The following is a 21,276-nucleotide window of genomic DNA, read 5'->3' as shown; positions in this document are numbered from 1 at the left end:
TTCATTACCCTTTCTGGATTTATGTCTGCTCCTGTAAGCAGCTGATGCCGCAAGAACAACATGGCCAGGCAGCCCTCTTATAAAGAAACATCTGGTGAGAAGAAACCCTGAGTTTTAATCACGTGTCCCGCAATATCCCCTCGTGTGATCGGGGGTCTAGGGTGTGTGGGTTTTGGCCCACGCAGGTGCCCCGGGCATGGCTGGAGCCCCAGGCCAAGAACTGCTGACCCTTTTCCTAACAAGGGGCACAGGGCCCTGTGGCGGGGCCAGGAGACCGGCTGGACTCGATGACACCCAGCCTCAGACTTCAAAGGCTGGACTTGCCGATGTTGCAGGTCTCTTCCAACCTGAATGGTTCTGTGATTCCGCGACTTTCCTGCCCTCAGGCTGTAGGGGTGTAAAAGCCCATGGTTTCCTTCGTTCGGGGTCCCTACACGGAGGCAGCAGATCACTCTTTGTTGGTTATTGCATCACGATTAAATTATTTTAAGGATTTGGTCCTCTGAGCCTCTGCTATTGGACAGCTAGTAGTGTGAGTGTGGGGGCTGCGGCGCTGCCAGGGAGCCCCGGTCCCAGCTGAGGCGGTGCGGGTGTGACGGCCGGGGTGCCTGGCTCCTTGCATGGTCGCACACGAAAACTTCCCCACGGGCAGCTGCGTGCCGATCCCGGCCGCAAGAGAACGCCCACTCCTCCTCACCGGGGGCCGGCGCGGAGGGTAGTGCAGCCGCCCGCGGGCGATGAGGGCTCGGGGTGAAGAAATCCCCGCACCGGCAGGGCCGGTGCCCCCGGGCGAGGGGCGGCAGGAGCCCGGCCCCCGGGCCCGCGCGAGAGCGGGCGGGGCAGCCCCCGGGCCGCCTCCGCGATCGATGTATGGGCGCTCGACAGCGGCGGAGCAGGCCGTGGCGATGGCGCTGAGCGGCGTGCGGGTGCTGGAGCTCGCCGGCCTGGCGCCCGCGCCGCTCTGCGGGATGATCCTCGCCGACTTCGGGGCGCAGGTGGTGCGAGTCGACCGCCTGTCCCAGTCCGCCGCGGCCTTAGCGCACGGAGACGTGCAGGCCCGCGGGAAGCGCTCCTTGGCGCTAGACCTGAAGCAGCCGCAGGGCGCCGCGGTGCTGAGGCGGCTGTGCGGCGGGGCGGACGTGCTCATCGAGCCCTTCCGGCACGGTGAGGGACCGCGGCAGCCCGGGCCGGGCCGGGCCGGGGGGGCGAGAGCGGGGTTGGAGCTGCAGGGCCGCGGGGTGCCGCGCTGAGGGGCTCCCGTCTGTCTGTGGCCTCTGCGGTGCTGAGTGGGAAGCGGGCAGGGAACAGCTCTGGGGGCGCACGCTGTGTGCAGGATTTCTGCAGTGCAGCCGTAGGGAAGGACCGCCGAGAGCGCTCAGACACGGCCATGACCCCGACCGGGCTCCGGAGGAGCAGGAGGGTGTCCGAGCCGAGGGGTCACCCCGAGCGTGGAGCCCTGGACAAACAGGAGGTCTCCGAGTCCAGGGGTCATCCCGAGCGTGGAGCCCTGGGCAAACAGGAGGTGTCCGAGTCCAGGGGTCACCCCGAGCGTGGAGCCCTGGGCAAACAGGAGGTCTCCGAGTCCAGGGGTCACCCCGAGCTGGGGGCACCATCCTGTGTGATGTCCAGGCCTGTTGCTAAAGTCCAGCTCGCTTCACGGTTGCTGTGCCGGTGAGAGTTTGAGCTTACAACGCCTCTGAAAGACAGGAGGTCTGACATTGTGGTTACACAGTTACAAAGCATGTATCCCAGGGAGAGGAATATCAGAGTTATGTGTGTTAAATAGAGTAGTATGATTCTGTTATACAGGGTTGCTCTGATTCAGATCAAATCCAAGATATGAACTACAGGCTTCATCTTCAAACATCATGTTTAATTTTAGGAAGTTGCGTTCTACAATCTGATCACTTCCTGCCAGTCTTAAATCTACATTATGAAAAGCTTCCTTGGGGTTTGCAGGTACTTTCCAATTTTAACATTAGGTTAAAAGTAAGACAAATTCTTCAAATACTCAATTACAGAATTTTTTCAATTTTTCAAAACTGTCTTTTAAAGAGAACTTTCAGTTCATTTTTTAATTACAGTATGCATATTTACTAATTTACGACAGATAGGGATGCTTAACATCTGATTTTCGGTAGCAAAATTGGTGCTGTTTTAAGACCAATAGACATTTCAGGTTTAGCATGTTCCCTCCATTTATTGATGCTTAACATCTGATTTTCGGTAGCAAAATTGGTGCTGTTTTAAGACCAATTAGACATTTCAGGTTTACCATATTCCCTCCATTTATAAGCCGTACACAGGGGCTGATGGTTATGTCAGTATCCCTGGGTGCTGTCAGTATCCTTGAGGATGCTGTTGTGTTAGAAAAAATGCAGTTAAGGTCAGGTTGGACAGGGCTCTGTGCACGCAAATCTAGCTGAAGATGTCTCTGCTCTGGAATAAGTGACCTTTACAGGTTCCTTCCAACCCAAGCCGTTCTGTAATCAAGCTCCATTGAGGAGCTGGCTGAAATGCTTTGGCAATTTTACAGACAGTTTAGAAATAGGAGACTTTATCAGTTAAACATCGTACATCATGGACAGATTGTGTGTCACAAGTAAGTATTTTCCTTTGAAAAATGGGTTCATTGTTACCTTAAAATTGTTTGTTTTACTCCCCAGAAGCTGAGCAAAAAAGAAATGAAGATGTAAATCCCAGTTTTTCCTAGTAGCTGATCTCCTGGTTTTTCCTCATTTTGTTTTCTTTGGTTTTATGGGCACTTGCTGGGTTTTTTTCACAGTTGGAAGTACAGACGATTTTGTAACTAGATACCAGGGTTGTAAGGGCCTGTAAATGAACTAGGCAAATCTGTGACCCATCATGAGACTGCTGGAAAACAGTGAGCAGGTGAAGGTCCAAGCTGCAGAAGTTTCTTGCAAGGCATGTCTGACCTTACAACAATGACTTGGTGACACCAGAGGGGTTATTTGTTACCCTGTTTCCACTTGTGCATTTGAAAATCGTGCGTTTTGCCAAATTTAACTGCTTTCTTCTTGGGAGTAATCACTTGCTGCTGCCCAGTAATTAGTACAATAGAAATGGATCTGAATGAAATTGGTGATGTAGTAAAAGTATGGATTACTTTTGTGAAACAAGCTGGAATAGATTCTGGGGTGGAACAGGTGTTGAAATTATGTTATCCCTTCAATTCCACATTATGTGGTCCTGCAGTGCCATTATAGATCATTGGTAAAAGTCTGACCAAACTGCACCGAACCAGTAAGAAAGTACAATTTATTTGCAATTCAAATTTCTTCTCTTACAACCACTGTTTTAAGACTGTGAGATTAAAATTTTAGCCTTGATTTTTGTAAATCCATGCTGATTCAACTTATATACCACTGATTCTAAAAGTTCCTTATTCCCTTATTCCTTATTATTAAAAAAGAACACATTTACTTGTGTGTGGTTCCAACAGATCATCTGTGGAATAGTGGCATGGTCCAGTCACATCAGTGAGTTAAAACACACAGGAACATGAGGTACTGAGAAACTGTGAGGAGGGTATATTGCATTAAAATACTATGACATTTCAAGTGATTTTAATACAGAAAATGTAAGAGTTTTCTCTTTCTCTTTTTTCCTTGTTTTACAAACCTTTGGTAGCTTTCTCTCTCGAGAGTCCAGTGGTACGTGATTTTCTGTCAGACTTTTGGAGAAGTAAAACAGGAATAAAAGCTGAAAAAAAGATCCCTAAAGCCTAATTTCCACCTGGTTTGTATTAAAAATTTATGCAGTATGTTGATAATGTTCATGTTGTAATATGGACACTGAAGTAGAATGTACTACTTCATAAAGTGCAGTTGAGTTCTGCTGTTGTATAATCTAACTTTGAGCCATTATTTTTTGAGTATTATTAAATGTGAATTTGAATTCCTTATGTCTTTTCAAGGTGTCATGGAAAGACTTGGGCTTGGCCCAGAGGTGCTTCTGCAGGAGAATCCCAGACTCATCTATGCTAGACTTACTGGTTTTGGCCAGACAGGAAAATATGCCAAGTCTGCGGGTCATGACATCAATTACTTGGCTTTATCAGGTAGGCTGTAAAATTTCCTGTTAAATAAAGTGTCTTTCCTCCCTTTGATCAGAACTTGTTGAAAGCAGATAGCTCAAAATTTGTATGAGGTGCTGTCTGATAAAACAGCTGATCTGACGTGTCGCTGTCAGGGAAATGGAGCTTTCCTTTCACTGTGCTTTTTCCTGATGTTTCAGTCAGCTGTGGCACTTGCTTAGCTCCTCTGTAAACTTCCTCACAAGTCAAAAACTGGTCAGAAAAAATGAGGATGTTTTCTTCCAGGTTGTTAAGGTGAAGCAGTTCTGTTGAATGAGGGATCCAACCAGCAGTCAGCACATGAAGGGAGGAAACATGTACTGGACAGGCTGTTTTTCCAGCAGCAGTGAGCTGTTGCAGGCTGGATCAGCATGTCTTCCCAGGCTGTACATGGTTTTCCTTCCTTTGTGTTATTCTATCTTAATAAAATATTCAAATGTTTATCTGAAGAGAGGACTGAATATTTTCTTCATCGGCCCTCTCCTATAAACTCTGTATACTTATAATTCTGAAAGGGCTGCAGATTATTTTATGTGCTTGTGAGCAGGTTTTTTTTTGAGCAAAGAAAAACTAGGCAACCCAAGACAATTGAGATCTTGTGCTTTTTTGCTTGTAACTATGTCTCCACTGATACCAACTGAAAGGAAGTAGGCTTCAAATAAAGTGGAAATGCTACATTTCATTAAGGTGTTGTGGATATGATTTTGCAAATATGCAGTAGCAAACAGAAACGAAATATGTACCTCAGGTGCTGCCCATCCATGCATGGCCCTATCTCCTGCTTTTCACACTGCTTCTGTCACTGATGCATCTCTGAGCCTGTAGAAGGAGGAGGGAAAGTGGCCCAAAAGTTCTTGGCTTCCCACTGGATAAAGTAGTTATTGTAGCTCCAAGAAAGGAACGGAGCAGAGGCAATGTAAACTTGGTGATCTGGTATCTGCTACTGTGAGGGGTCATAATGTTGTGGAATTAAATTTCTTTGGAGATGGATTCAGTCTTCCCTCATGGAAAATTGTTAGAGAGTAGAAATGGTTAAGGAAAAGATGTCTCATTTGAAGCACTTTGACTTCATGTTAAGATGATTTCAAAGTATTAGGGTATTCTTATCTATTATTGGAGGGAAAGAAACAGCATGGTCCATCCCTGCCTTAGTTTGTAGTACTTTCTGATTTACAAATAGAGTGATTTTTATCTCTGGAGCTGATTTAATCACTAGTGTGTTGGTTAGTTGTAACTTCCTAAAATAATTTGCTTGAAATTTCACAGATCAAGTTTTTCTTCCTATTAAAAGGAAATAGAGCAAGGTGTTTGAGAGGTGTCAATCCTCAAAAAGGAGATCTCATATTCTGAGCATTTTCCTAGTGATCTTTGGATTCCTTTAAGTAAAAAATAGTTTGTATTAGGAACTCTAAAGAAGTCGGTATATTAATTTTCTGGTGCCTGTGATAACTTTTCAGACTATTAAAAGGAAGGTTTTAGGCAGCAGCAGGGATTTTATTCCTGCACTACAGGATTTGGAAACCTTTTATACTGTGCACTCTGTTGCTTACCCATAGGAAATGCATTAGACTTTTAGTTAATTAAAGAGTGCATCAGAACCGTGCAATTTTCAGGAAATTCTGACCATGCATTCTGCAAGTCTCAGGCCACAGACAGAGGAGAGGGATGGTCACACTGCAGTTTCTTGCTTGCCCAAAGGGAATCATTATGAGGCAACTATAAAGAGTAAGGTCACAGTAAAGAGATTGTTCAGGATGGCACAGAAATGCTAAAATTCAAAGCTCTGACTGAAGTAAACTGGCTTAGCCTTTGCTCCAATTCCTTTTGTTTCTGCATAATTGCTGGCATAAACACAGGTTCCCTGTGTTTACGTTGCATGCAGTCAGAGATAACCTTCCAGTGTCAGTCACCTGTTCTTATATGCGATCTTTTTTGTTCCCAAAGGTAGTTGATGAGGGAGGATAGGATTGAAGCACAGTTGTCAGTGTGACATCCTTTGTTATCATTATTAGTTCATTTTTTTTATGAGCACATAAGACTATACATCTGCATTTTTACTTTAAAATATTCAAAGAAGAACACTTTATCAAAGTGGCTTTCAGACATATTCATAGTTCCTCTTCATGGGCAAGATTCAGTGCATGTACAAAGTACTAATACAGAATTACTGCACACAGGGGGATTTTTTAAAATAAAATTTTGTCCCTCTGTAGTCAAAATTTCAATGTTTATCTGTGAAAGTTTTGTTAATCTCTTTAATTAATTACATCTTCACTAATGTGATTTCATATATTTTTAGTCTTTTGTGAATTAAAGAGTCAGCCAAGTAGAAATAGAAAACATTAGAAGATTGCTTTATGCCTTATTTATTTGCATGGTTTGAAAATAATGGAACTTTCAATTGTAGAAATGAATGTTTATAATAATTTTATGCTTATCCTTGCTTTGTTTTTTCTTTTGTCAGGTGTGCTGTCAAAGCTGGGTAGAAAGAATGAAAATCCTTATGCACCTGTAAACCTTCTGGCTGATTTTGCTGGTGGAGGTGTCATGTGTGCACTGGGCATTATTGTAGCCCTCTTTGAACGTGCCACATCTGGCAGAGGGCAGGTCATTGATGCAAGTATGGTAAGCTGTTTTCAAGGAACTTGGGGTTTCTTAGGCTTGCTTGGGTGTTCTCCTGCTCTAAATCTGGGAAAGGGAGGAGATTGTAAGGTTTAAAACTGAGAAGTTGGGAAAGGAAAAGTGAGTGATCTCATAAAATGGCTATTCCTTTACACGCAAGCAATTTTCATTAATCACTGCTGCCACAGCATCCTTATGCCGTGGAACACAAACTGCAGCCTCTCCCCTCTGCCTGCTTTTGCCTGTCTGCCTTCTTCACCAAGTATTAGGTCTATATATTTGAAGAATAATTGTGGTGTATGGAGATAGGGTGTATAATAAACAATTGGCTTACTGTATAACAGCAAAAATGACAATTCTGTTGGAGTAAAAATTGCATTAGCTTTATTCAAGATACATCTTCTTATCAATTTGTGACAGGTCATATCTTATTTAGAAACACTGTTTCATAGGATAGTTACACTGGCTATGGATCATTGCCAAGAAGCCAACTTCAAACACTTTGTGAATGTGCTGTAAAATAAACGGAAGGCTAAATTAGCTTAATGATGAATATTTTTCCAGTGGAAGGTCACCCACTTATATATAGAGGGAAGATAGCTATTTACATTGATCTTTGAAACTTATGTTATCTGCAGGTGTTCCTCTTTTATTCTTGTGTTTTTCTTTTTCAAGAATCATGCACTTAAAATTTGACCTCCCTTTAAGGAATCGTACAGTGAAGACTATGGTTTGGCCTTAAATATAAATTGGAAAAAAATTACATTAATTAAAACAAATCCTTTTGTTGAAGGGGTCTTGAAGAGCATAGAGCAGCAAGAGATGTTGGATTTCTTGACTTCAGTAAGTTTTTGACAAATGCACATGATGTTCTCAGAAGTCCATAGCATTATGGTCTAGACAAAAATTTTATGGGAACAGTGCAAAACAGGACTAATGTTTTTACTTCAACAAAAGTTTTTAGTAGTTGATTGTCAAAATTAAAAACTTAACAAGTGGAGTTCTATAGGTGTTTGCTGGGGTTTTTTTATTCGTTTTCTCCAATAAGCTGAATGATGGATGAGCAATTGTGTTTAGTAAATTTACAGATGATACACATACATGAAGGACTACAAGTATGCTGGACCTGGAATTGCAAATGACCTTTTCAGAGTGGAGCAATGACCTGAAAGAACTAGCTGCCATTCATGGACATTTCTGCTCTGTAGTTCTTTGTAGGCAGAATCAATTTGCTGCACAAATGCAGTAAAGTAAGAGAACAATTGGCTAAAGTACAATCCTGGGGGTTTGTAGTAGTCACAAGCTGAACATGAGTCAACAATATCATGCTGTTACAAAACACATACATACTGTGTTAGGATGTATAAACAGGAAATAGAGCCAGCAAAGTTTCTGAAGCAATTATTCTAACCTATCCAATGTTTATGAAGTCTCAGGAAAATAATGTTTCAGATGCTGACCATCATCTTTCAAAGTTGCTAATTTGGGGAAGTCCAAGTAGCACAACAAAAATCATTACTCTAAAAACATGACCTAAAAGAAGAATTGAAGGAGATTGTGTATTTGTGAAAGAAAAACTGTGGAGAATTGTGACAAGTCTTAAAATACTGAAAAAGATACTTCTTGTATGTTTTAATATTATAAAATTTTCTTTACCATAGTTCAGAGAATTACATGAATTTGTTAGAAGAGGAATCAGTTAAGTCTGCTAACGTTCTAATGAAATTTGTAGCTCATTTGGAGTGGAATGTGTTGTGGGGCTTTTTGAAGCCCTTAAAATTGTCTCTTCCAATTTTTTCTTGTCTCATCAGAATTGTGGAATTTACAGTTCCCTGCTGATGTGCGTGGTGACCTATGAAATGGATGGAATATTGTCCAGTATCACAGGATGTACTTTACCTGGCCTTTGGTCATATCCCTTATTTCTTGAATAGACTTTCAGTGACACAGCTGATGAAAATCATCCGTGCATCATCAGCAGTAAAGACTGCAGTAAATTGACTGGTGGATGAGCCCGTTTTCACACCTAAGGTTTTTTTTTTTGTGGAAGAAATTGTTTTAAAAAATCACAACACTGCAGCATTTCAGCTGTTTTAAGACTGGTTTTTGTTTAAGAGACCGTTTACTTTAGCTGTTGTACAATTTGGGTGGTCTAAATATGTTAAAGACTCAGACACATGGTGGAATTTTCTACAGCAGAAACTACACTGTGCAAAAAGCAGACACTGGGTCCTGCATTTCATCTGTCTGTTTTAGAAGAATTAAGGGCCTGGCCTGAATTGATTCCTGCTGGTTGGTGTCCCTTCTCATTGCCCCTGTAGGGATCATGTCTGTCTTACAGGAAGCCAGATAGCTGCCACGTGGAGAGACACTGCGATGTGACACAGTAGGCAGGATTGTACCTCTGCATTCTTGCACCACACTGGAGCATGTGAGTCAGGGCCACAGCTGGGGTTCACTGGAGTTTCAGCCACAGAGTTTCTGCTGATGGTGGGCATCTGACTGAGCATAACTCACTCTTTGTGAAAAGACAGCCTCAGGAAGGCAAGCTGGTAGTGATAGCTTGCATAATAGTCTCATGGCAGGAGCATTTAGCAATGCAACAGAAGACTGAGGTTCCAGGTTTTTCTCAGCCTGGAGGTACTCAAAACCAAAACTCCCACATCCTAGAAGCCTTCATCAGTCACAAGGATAGTTTAGGTTGGTGTGGATTGATTCCCACTTTTGTTTGAGCTGTTTTCAGTCTGTGGAAAGAACAGAAGGCTTGCGGAGCAGACAGGTCACCCATTAGGGTGATGCCTCTGGATTCTTGTGCCTGCTTCAGAGACTGCAGATGTTCTTAACATGAGAGAGACACGAAACATGTAATTCTTACTATAATCATTCTACAATTACACTTAAGTGGAGTCTCTCCATGTTATCCTTTTCATGTTGTAAAAGAAAGTGACCACATTAATGAGTGTGTGGTGTTATTTTTACATGCCTTTGGAAGTCTGGTGCAGATGTTAAGACACTTTCTTTACTTGTCTCTGAATTGTGGTGGGCCTCAGGCAGAACCTAGCTGTCCAGTTGCCCAGACAGGGATATTTCTGAAGTCCCTATACCAGTCAAAAACATATGGGCTGTTTTATTTTAAGTGTTTCCTGGGTAAGTAGCCCATAGGTATTGTACAGCTGCTGACTAAGCACCAAAATCTAATTTTCAGTTAGGGCTTATTCTGATATTTTCCCTGTCTTTTATTATCCTTACTTTCAGTGCTTTTTGTGTAGTATTACTTTTTGTTAATACAAGCAGTGCAAGATCAGTTCATTAGTAAAACAAACCTTATTTTAATATCCTTGCAATAATTTTTCAGATATGTAAATGAAAGTATGCAGTATTTTATCATATAAAAGTACTTTAATTGACTTTAACATGTGACAGTGAGGATAGAAGTATTCCATTCCTTGAAGCAATACTAGAGCAGGGCCCAAGTAACACATATTAAATGAAGAAGCTCTCTTAACTGCATGCTTCAGCAATTCACATGTTTTAAATTTTTGCATAGAAATGTATAAACTAATAGATCTTTCTACATGAAAATTTACTAGCCTTTTTTTTTGATACAGTATCTATGCTTTTCTCTATAGACAGTATTAGGTTAGTTTCATGCAGCTGAAAATGCATGAATCAAGTGGTACTCAGAATAATACAGCTCAGGATTTAATCTATTCTACTGGTATGTTTCTGGCCATACACTGTTAACTGGCTTATCTTTTCTTACAGTACTTTCAATACAGTTGAAAGAAAATTAATTGATGAGCAAAACTGTAGGATGTGATTTTTCTTGAAAGGCTGGCACAACCTTGGTAATTATTGGAAAGCTGAACAAACTGAATTTTCATCTAGGTGTACTGCACAAAGACAAAATTTTGAGGAGCAGTTTAGAATGGGATTAATCATGGTTTCTAGCACTGTATCCATCAAACTCTTGTCTATGCAGAGATTCTTTTGCTATGTGTGTGTAGCTGCCAGTGATGACAGTGGGAGAATAGTTTTTATTTTAACTTAAGTGTTGGAGATCTTATTTCCTTAAAAATTTCTGCTAAAAATAGCACTCTTCCTATAATCAGTATGTTTAAGGAGATAAACATTTGGTATTTATGGGGCTGGTGCAGATACCTTGTTTCAAGAGGTTTAGAAGGTGTTGATAGTTGTCTGATGCCTGATAATTTGGTATTTATGGGGCTGGTGCAGATACCTTGTTTCAGGAGGTTTAGGTGTTGATAGTTGTCTGATGCCTGATGTTGTATAGAGCCAAGAAGCTTGTCCCATCAGTTGAAATTACTCACTCATTCTCTAAACTGCTTAATGAGGAAGCTTTGTGCATTGAAGGTGTGTTGTCCATCTGAAGCTGCCTGACTAACTATGTTCTTTCTGATTCTCTAGTTCTAGATGATTTCACATATGCAGTGTAAACAGTAATTGGAAATTTTAAGAAATGGAACTGCTTACCAGAGATTCTGTCATAAAAAATCTTAGCAAAGGGCAGAACTGCTAATAGCTTTTTATTGCTTTGTTTTATACAGAATTTAGGTAACATGCCAACTAATTTACTGAAGCTTTTATTTTTTTTCCCTCTAAATCTTCAAGGTAGAAGGAGTAGCATACCTAAGTTCTTTCCTGTGGAAGTCAGAAAATTTGGGACTTTGGAGCCAACCTCGAGGTGAAAACCTGCTAGATGGTGGTGCACCTTTTTATGAAATCTACAAGACCTCTGATGGAAAATTCATGGCTGTTGGTGCCATTGAACCTAAATTTTATGAGCAGTTAATAAAAGGTGAGTAGGTTGGAGCATTTGTTTTATAACAGCAAAGCATGATTGAGTGAATTCTTTCACAGTTGGTTTTGATTCATGATGCATGGCTCACAGAATCACTAGATTGGAAGAGACCTTCAAGAGCATCGAGTCCAACCCGTGCCCTAACACCTCAACTAAACCATGGCACCAAGTGCCACATCCAGTCTTTTTTTAAAGATATCCAGGGATGGTGACTCCACCACCTCCCCAGGCAGACCATTCCAGAACTTTATCACTCTTTCAGTAAAAAACTTCCTCCTGAGTAATGGGAAATGTGATTTCTTTGTAAAAGCCAAACACTTCCTGAAGCTAGTAGGGTAGTTGTGTAACAGTTTAATTGACTTTTTTGTTCTAGCCATTAATTTATTTCCTTTTCACCCCCAGCAACTACACTTAAATTGCAAGTTTTCTTTTGGAGTTGTTGTAAGGATAGTTCATTATATCACTGAAGCACTAAAAAACTTTTTCTGCAAATCACTTTCTTAAAATTATTATTATACTTTAAAAAGACCTAATTCTTTGAATTGCAAATAGAATTTCAAGCAATTTCTATTATTTGTACTATAATTAAAAATAAAACCTATTTAAATTGTTTCAGAAAGGAATATTCACTGGAAGTAGTTAATTGTATTTCTTGATATAAAAAATTATTGTGAAAACAAATTCTGCTGAAATAATTAATTTCCACCACACAATTTCAGACTGCTTTTAGTGTCTAGCTGTGGATATAATATTTATATAAGGCTCTTTAAATATAACCATAAATAATGATTTATCTTTTCAAGAAATTAGAATGGGTTATGCAAAATATTTAACTGTATGAAATTAAAACAAATGTTCAGGTGTATCTTTACTTCTGAACTTGTTGTGTGCTCAACCCTTTTATCACATGAACTATTAACTTCTTATTGGTTATTTAATTATTTTTTTTCCGTTGTGCTTCTCTGATAGATTGCCATGCTTTCAATACAGAATTTATGAAAATATAAACAATTCATAAAAGAATTTAGTATTGTATTAAGTGCAATGCAAATGAGAAGAAAATAAGGCTGCATACTCAAATACCCAAACTCAAATGTTTGGCTTAAGTGATCAAACATTGGCCTGCAGTATTTGTGGTCTGGAGTATTTTGGTCTTTGGAGACTAAGTTGAATCACTCTTAAGCTACAGGACTGGGATAGAATCTATACTTGTTCAAAAACCACCAAAATTCTGTGGTGGGATGTGGTTCTGCTTGTCACTCTTTCTCTGTGGACTTATTCTGGACAGTCCTGCCTTCTTTTATTGATCATTGTTACAGGGCAAGAGTTGGGCTTTTCTCTTTCAGCCGGGTTATATAGAGATAAGCCTGTGATGGATGAAACCAGTGGCCAGGTGATATAACATAGTCACTGATGGTCTCTGTCTTCTTTAAATAACTCTTTACTGAGGAAAATGCTAAAATTCTGCTTTTTTTTTTTTTCACTTGTTTCTCAGAAATTTAGAGCTTAAAATTAGAGCAACTGTGAATTCTTCTGCTCATGGTGGGCGCCCACAGTGGACGACTTTATTTTCATGTTTGAAAGTACTCCTTATGTTTACAGTGCAGAGAAATTGCTTGATTTTAACAGCTGAGGTTTCAAAAATAGTTATTCCAGCAATAAAGAACTAATGATTATCCACTTTTAAGTAGACAAGAGCTGAAATCATTGTTTCACATGTTTCAGTCTGTTTCTGCCATGTTTAAAAAATCCAACATATATGCTGCAGTATTTGAGGAATTTTTTTTTGCCATTAATTGTATCACTATCTTCACTTGAATACACTCAGTGAGTTTCCTTTGTTTGTTTTGTAAAAGTGTGTTGTTTAAACTAAATGACCAAACTCAAGACTTTCTCACAATATTGAATTTAAAGTAACTGCTCTTTTGTTATTTTGCTTGAGGTGCATATCGTGATCTCTTGGGATTTTCACATAGGAAATATTTATTCCTTCCAGTACTTAGGATTTAAATCTTCCTGAAGTAATAGTGCACTAAATTAGGAGAGCAGAACCTTCTTGTGACTTAGGGATTATTTTCTTTCTGGGATTCCTATTGCAGAAATTAAATTCAGAATTTAAACCTTTGAATATTATTGGGAAGAGAAAAGTGCCTGTGAGAATTGTGTCACTCTTTCACAAATCTGAGGATCTTTGACTTAGGCTGAGTCATCTATTCCAGGTATTAACTCCAGCTTTGAAGTGGATTTAAAATGTTATGGTTCAGTTACAATTTCCATGATTTCATTTCATAGCTTTTCTCCATATTTCTGGTCACTTCTGCTGGTGAGCAATTTGGTGCTGTTCCAGATAAAATATATTCAAAAATCACTTGATGTCTCTCTGTCCATATTCAGAGGGTAGATTAGTTTTGCCACTCCCATAGAATGAGAATACAAGGATATGGGTGTTGCAGATGTCGTTTGGAGATTTGAAGACTGCAGAATTGAGAAAGGAGTGTTCTGTCTGAATGATTTGTCTCTGCTCACAGAATTCTGCTTAGCCAAAGCAGAACTGATTTCCTTTTGGTTTTGGTTCAGTTCAGTGTTTCACTGCAGAGTTCCAGTAGGAACCCAGTGCTGGACTCAAGTGCAGCTAATGATGTGGTGAGGAAAGTTTTTAAGGAGGTTGCAGGGGGAAACTAAATTTAAGAAAACAGAGCACATTAGTTTGAGAATATTGTTGGCTTTGTAGATTGTGCTCAGCAGGGACGATTGCCAGAAATTGCCAGAAATTTATTAATTAAACACATTTCAAAAAGGCTTAATGAGAAACTGAAGCTATGTAAAATAGATGGAATAGAAAAGTATTTTGGGCTCACTATTGACTATTTGCTATTAACAGACAAGCTGTAGTCCTTTTGCCAGTATTAATTTTGTTACTACAAAAAATCAGACAATAAATAGCTAAAAATGCCTTGGCATCTTATGAAAAATCTGATGGAAGAAACATTTGCTACTAATGTTAAACCTTAGTCTTTCAACAGAAAGAGACAGAATGTCTTTCAACTGACCTGTGAATTGCTTCTGCACGTTTCTTCTGTTTTTTAGCAATAGGTGCTTAGTCTTGCTGCAGCCAGGCTACAAGGGGTGTGAAGAACACAGTAAATGCTGTGGAGCAGGTGAGAGTAAAGGTTTGATTCTGAGTTACATGGTATAAAGTCGGTTACACAAGGTGAACTTAGTGTCCACTTACGTTGATGTGGAAAGCACTGACAGTCACTGAAGTGTTGGACTTTAGTTCCTACTCTATGGCACCCCTTTCATACTACTTCAGTACTCCTATTTGTATTACTTCTGTTTAAAAAAAGAAGGAAAAAATTAAGAAGCCATTAAAAAACATAGTTTACATCATTATGAAGGATTTCCACAGGACTCTCCATTTTGTAATTGTTAAGTACTGTGTACTGTATTAAAAACCTGCTGATATACTGAATGCAATACTGCATTGTTATATTGAGACATGCAACATGGGCAAACAGTTTCCTCATTATGTTTTAGACTCAGTTATGCATAATGTTATGTTTTATTTTAATTTATTTATTATGATAAGCCTTAAACATTGTACAAATACTATAGAGGGCCAGGCTCCTGCTGCTTCACAACATTTGCAGTTGTGGTAATTGAGTATGTCAGCTTGGAGTACAGCTGTGGATGCATTTGCAGTGAGGCCTGGTAGTACTGAGGGCCTAATCAACTTCCTAAAATATTCTTAAATTTCAGAAACTTTGATCAGAGAAAAAACTTTACATAGTAAGTTTAATGAAAATTCACTACTCTCTTCTGAAATATGGGATATTCTGAAATTCAGTTCCCTCTCACAGTGAGAACAAATTTTATTTGGTCAGAAAAAGAACAATGGCCTTCACCTTGCAGCTGTTATTTTGGACAAAATTAAGATTTCCCATGCTAGATGATTTTATTCAGTCGTGTTATGGCAACATAATTTCAAAATGACTCTGCTATGACCATAAATTTTTGAAAATAAATTTAGCAAGTTAAACCAATAAAATCCTGAATAAAACTCTGCTTTTAAAATGGTATGACTGAAATAATATTAAAAACTCTTTCAATTTCTGACATACCAAAGCAGCTTCACTGATTTATCTAATGAATTTTAATGGTTTCTTTCTCTTTAAATCAGTGCCTGGTTTTAGTAGAGTTTGTCTAAGAAGTTCTGTAGAAGTAGAGATTTCAGTTTGCTCCATCAATAAACGATGTGGGGATATTTGTCAGTAAAGCTATAGCATTTGGAGGAGATTTAAAGCTACATCATTATAGGAAGACAATTTTTCATTTTTCAAAAATAATTTCAAAGGTGTACTGAAGTAGGTTGACTGGGCTTTTCTATACAAAAACTCCTAGATGAAAATTTAAACAAAAAGACTTGGAACTAAGTTGTGATTGCTATATACGATATTCTGTGTAAATGATACTTTGCTTTTGATTACACTGAGTGAAGTCTGTGCTCCTGTGGTATCCCAGACAATTATATGCCATTTAATAGTTTCCTTGTTCAGGCAGTCACTCCTGCTCTGTTACTGCTCATCTGCACCACAAATGGTGAGCATAGGCTGGAAAATAAGAAGCTATAGTGCTTAAATGCTCTCAGTTCATCCTGTTTAAAGCTGAAGTCTTCAGTGGTAAGCAGAAAATGAGCATGTAATATTAAATTCCAGGTTCTGCATATTGTTCCAGTTTGCCAGAGAATGTGCAGTGAGGCTCAGCCAACTTCCCATCTGCCACAATCATCAAAAATAATTGTGTAATGGGATAATGGTAGAGCTCTGCTCATGTTGGACTGGCTGCTAGAAAGCAAGCCTTGCTTAATAAGAAAATGAGTACTGTGAAACAAAGTTTCCACTTGACAAGACTTCGTGCTTGGAGACAAAAGCTCAGTAGTGAGTATTTACTTTCCTTTTGTGGAAGGTAAATTTGCCTTACCTCATAGTTCATAAATAAACTATACTGCACTGTAAGTCTCTAGTGGAACACTTTGAAAATCAATAATAAAATTAATTTTAAAAATACTGCTAGCTTTTATTTAATCATGATATTCAACCAGTTTGTTACTCTCAGCTGATCTCATTTTTAGGATTACATGAATGGTTATGGACACAAGAGAGGAAGGTCAGTGATTTAAGGTGCACATGGCTTGATAAAACCATAAAGACTGATCATTTGTAGTGTCATTTATCCTGGTATCCACAGGCATTTCTAATAAGATGTGAAAGTGCTTATTTTGTCTTTGACTGTGATGCATTTCTTCTGGGAGTGAACAACTGCAAGGCTGTGCTTCTGAGGCTGGAGACTGGCAATTTCTCTGTGTTTTCCTTTGAAGTACCAAAATGCAATTTCAAAGCATGTATTCATTTTCAAAACTATGTTTAATAATCTTGTGATCAACAGTGAAATTCTTAAATACTGTATTAACCCAAGGGGGGGCGTACTGTGAGCCCCAAGAAGTGCATGTTGTACAGATTATGAATGGAGAGAAAGAACTTAAGGAGCAGAAGAAAAGGAATTCTCTCCATTTCTTCTCCCCTGTATGTTTAAGCAGTAGTATGTCTACCTTACTCAGTGGTAAGGAAGCCATAGAAAGACAAGATATTTTTCTGCCTATCTACAGCTAAAGACAAGAGGAGGTCTGTGTAAATTCTGCCTGCAAACAGCTCTCTATTACCCAAGCCTGTAACAGTTGTTAGTCTAATTATCAATCTGATACCAGGTAACCAAAGATATAAAAAAGAGTGCTCAAAAATCAGTTTTGTGGAACTCTACATTTCCTTTGCCTTTTACAGGGAACTGCTGTTTTTTAAGAAGTTCATTCTTTTTTGTTACTTGTGAAGCATTATGGTGATAGTTATTTTCTAGTCTGTCTGATTTCTCAAATTAGCTTCTTTTGCATCCCTGTTTTTTCGGAATATTTCATGCTGTGTTCATGCTCCTGAATTTCAAAATCTGACTGTTAGAACAGTCTTCAGTATATTACTTCTGATTTCTTTCTATATTCTGCTTATATTTCTGTACTATCTCCATTTTGAAACTAGTTCAATTGCCTTTTCTCTTTCTTGTGTTCTACCTCCTTTTTGAGATAATCTCTATAATAAGTGATAAAAATTCTTGCATCTCCTTGAAGTAGCAGAATGAAAGAGCAGAGACTGCAGAGAGCAGAATCCATGAGAATAGAAACAGATACTGGAAGCTGGCAGCACAGAAGAAATGTAAGCTCCCCAGTGAGAAGGGATGTGATGCTTAGTTCAGGGATAGGCCTAGGACTTGCCTGGTTCAGGAAATTGTGATTACAAGGCCTGTGTGCCCATGGTTTGCTCTGGTGTCTCATAAGGAATGTGCTTAGTGCATGCCTGGGTGGTCCTTGCAACTGAGATGGAAAGCAGGGTTATTGAGCAGTTAGTGAGTGAAAAGGCTGGGGGAAGTGGAACCTGGGAAGTGAGCTGGAGCAGAGGGAGCAGGAGATACTGCTGGAGCCCCTGGACAGTGGAGTGAAGAAGCAGGTCACTCAGCCTGCAGGCACCTGCAGCTGAGCTGCCACATGTGGATTGAGCTGGGCACATCCATCACACCATCTTCTTATCTGTGGCCTAGAAATGGCCCTATCATGTTGAACTTCAGACACTGTAGCCTGCTGAATGTGCAGCTCTGGCAGATGTGCTGGCCCCTGAGAAATAAGTGTATTGCTGTAGTGCAGTATCAGCAATGAGGAGAGACATGGGGAGACTCTGAGAGATGGTCAGAAGAATCCAAATTTATTGTGGACAACATATGCTTATGTACTATTCTAGGAGGGCTAGTAGTGTTTTACTACAGTGATTGGGTTAATCATCACATAAACAAACTTGCACATTTTAGAACATCTCTTGCTTGCTGAACTTGATGTAATTTTCTTTTCTGGTGAGTCAGTCTGATTTAATCTTCAGCTAGTCTTGATTTAATCCTCAGAGTTCTCTTTGCCAAAGTTTGCTCTTGCCAAGGCATCCTGATTATCAAGTCTCTTATGCTAACCAGGTCCAAAGTCTGTCATCTGTCTTGTGTGTCCCAATAGTCCAGGATCCATTCAGCAGATTTCTGTGTTGCTAGTGCCAGGTAGGGAATATGATACCTGTTATGCAAGCTTTTCTCAGAACATTATTACCTCGAGACAGCTGCTGCTTCTGTGCAGTGTTCATACAAATGAGTGCTAATTACAGGTATGTACTTAAAAGGTTGTAGCTGATGTAGTTTAGTTTTAATTGCAAGTATCATAGAACATTTTATTCCTCTGCTCCTTGCCATGCACAGATACCCAAATAAAGTTCAAAGTGACTTTAGTATTGCCTGCAAAATATTATCTTCTTGAGGAATATACTTAGTTGTGGGAAGCACTTAGTAAATTATCTAAGCTGTACTATAGTTAAACTTTGCTTTTCTCCTTTCAGGTCTTGGGCTAAATTTAGATGAACTCCCTGCTCAGATGAGTTTCTCCAGCTGGCCTGAAATGAAGAAGAAATTTGCATCCATATTTGCACAGAAGACCCAGGCTGAGTGGTGCAGCATATTTGATAGCACTGATGCCTGTGTGACCCCTGTTCTATCCTTTGAGGATGCTGCCTCACATCAGCATAACAAAGAAAGAAGTTCTTTTATCAAAAGTGTTGAGGGAGAGATAAGTCCTAGACCTGCTCCTGTTCTATCAAGGACTCCTGCTGTTCCATCATGTAAAAGAGATCCTTTTATAGGAGAGCACACAGAAGAGATACTTCTAGAGTATGGGTTTACTAAGCAAGAGATTGCTAAACTTCATTCTGATAAAACAATAGAAATAAAGGACCTAAAAGCTAGTTTATAACCTCTGACTATGCATATCAGATAAATTTCAGGCTGATACTGTAGCTTTTATGCTTTAAAATTGAACTATATGACAAGTAAAGATTGGCATAATATTGATTTTAAATAATTTGTATTTTTTAAATTATTGACATTTTAAATTTAATTTGAAAACAGTGAGACTTGTGTACTTGTGTACCTGGATGATCTGTTGTCTAGAATGATACTGTAGCTGTGTCCTGAAGATCTACACAGTTTACTTGGTGAGCACCTGTAAACTCTCAGAATGTTGTTTAAATGTTGTATCCTTTGGTTTGATTTTTTTAATTCTTGGTTACACCATTGATTTGTAATACATGTTAAAATTACTTGAAAGCAATTATTTTAATAAAATATAATTATATTCTTCTTAAATGAGTGATTGTGTTGTTTATTCATGAATTAGAAAGGATTTTTTAATCTGTTTTTCATATTGATTAATTTGCTTTATCATGCTGAAACTATGGTCTAACTAATGCTATTCTTTTATGTGCTGCTGCAGAGCTGTTACCTCAAAGCTGATCTGTTTAACAGCCTGACTATATTTTCTCAATGCAGTCTCCTTATTATATATTACGTTCGGAATATCACCTTGCCTAGAAACTAAATTCTGAATCAAATTTTTTCATTTTAAAAATATTTGCCAACTAGTAATCCTTTCCTCTCCTTACGGAAAAATGGAAGGCAACTTTGCTGTGCAGGTTTTAAACAATGGTTATTCCATGTTGGTTTCAATTTCCTTCAAACTTAAACTTTCATTTGAAACCATCTCTTTCAAGACAGAAGAAAATATGCTTTCAAAAATAATTAGTTATATGGCATTAATACAGTATTATCCAACGTTTGAGGAGTTATGACATGAAGGGTTGGGTGTTTTGATAATTTTGTCTGTCTTTTGCTGAAGATTGGTTTGTTGGTTACAAAGGCTTCCAAAATGAGCTATACTTTAGCTCATTTTAATGTGTTGTGGCAAAAATGTCAACATTATTACCATAAAAAAACCTTTTACATTCTACTACAGAAACCACAGCCTGGAAGCAAGAATTATCTAGTAGGTCCTGGCAAGTTGTCTAAATCATCAGCAAAACCACCTGGGGCTTCCAGCTGCTAATCAGCCTAGTGTAAGCTACTGAACATTATACACGGTTGGGCTTGACAAGTTTCTTAGTCCCAGATATATCTGATCGTGTTGGAAAAAGATCAGCATTGTCAAATGTGATGTCCATCATGGATAAGTTTGAAACCAAAAATATTGATGTCAATTTAAAACCTTGTGTTTCTTCAAGATGGGTTGGAGCAGCTGCCTCTCTCAGGTGGCCAACCTGAAAGGTACTGTTTGAGTAAGGTTTCTCTTAAGACCTTCTTAAGACCTTCCCCTGGCAAGTAAGACTGTTTGAAAAACCCACCTCTAAGTAATTCTGATACTCTCGTTTTCAGAAACCAAGAAATAATCAGTCCTTTTGAGGGCAGTACACAGCACATGCAAAAAAGTACTCATCAGTTGCTGCTTGACAGATTCCTGCCAAGCATTATATCTGCCTCTAAGGCTCTAGGGCAATGGATAGGTTCACTTACTCATGCTTATGAAGTGCGTTGAAATCCTTTTCCAGATAGATTCAGTATTTTTTCCCCCAGGTTAGTCAGCAGGGAATGGTCTGATGCTCATGTTTGCTGAATGGAAAGATGAGGACTGGGTTCCTGGTGTCACTGCCGTCTTACAGCAAGATCTTACAGCAAGAGGAACAGCTTTGTGTCAGGCTAATCCTGCGCCTGGACCATGTGATGTATGTTCCCGTTGTATGTGTGCTTCATGCGTAAACAGTAATTCCTTAGTTGT

General features: G+C 39.3%; 1 protein-coding gene across 1 annotated transcript; it reads left to right on the top strand.

The window, feature by feature from the left end:
• Positions 1–743: 743 nt before the first annotated feature.
• On the top strand, positions 744–19,814 carry AMACR (alpha-methylacyl-CoA racemase). Its single transcript, XM_039709889.1, has 5 exons — positions 744–1,164; positions 3,938–4,081; positions 6,561–6,721; positions 11,351–11,537; positions 19,013–19,814. The coding sequence occupies exons 1-5, from the start codon at positions 867–869 to the stop codon at positions 19,420–19,422; spliced, it is 1,200 nt and encodes a 399-aa protein (XP_039565823.1). The 5' UTR covers positions 744–866; the 3' UTR covers positions 19,423–19,814.
• The last annotated feature ends 1,462 nt before the right edge of the window (positions 19,815–21,276 follow it).

This window comes from Passer montanus, unplaced genomic scaffold, assembly GCF_014805655.1.
Source record: "Passer montanus isolate IOZ18808 unplaced genomic scaffold, ASM1480565v1 scaffold22, whole genome shotgun sequence".
In the NCBI taxonomy this organism is placed as follows: Eukaryota; Metazoa; Chordata; class Aves; order Passeriformes; family Passeridae; genus Passer; species Passer montanus.
Note: the sequence above shows the minus strand (reverse complement) of the source record. Positions and strands in the feature narration are given on the sequence as shown.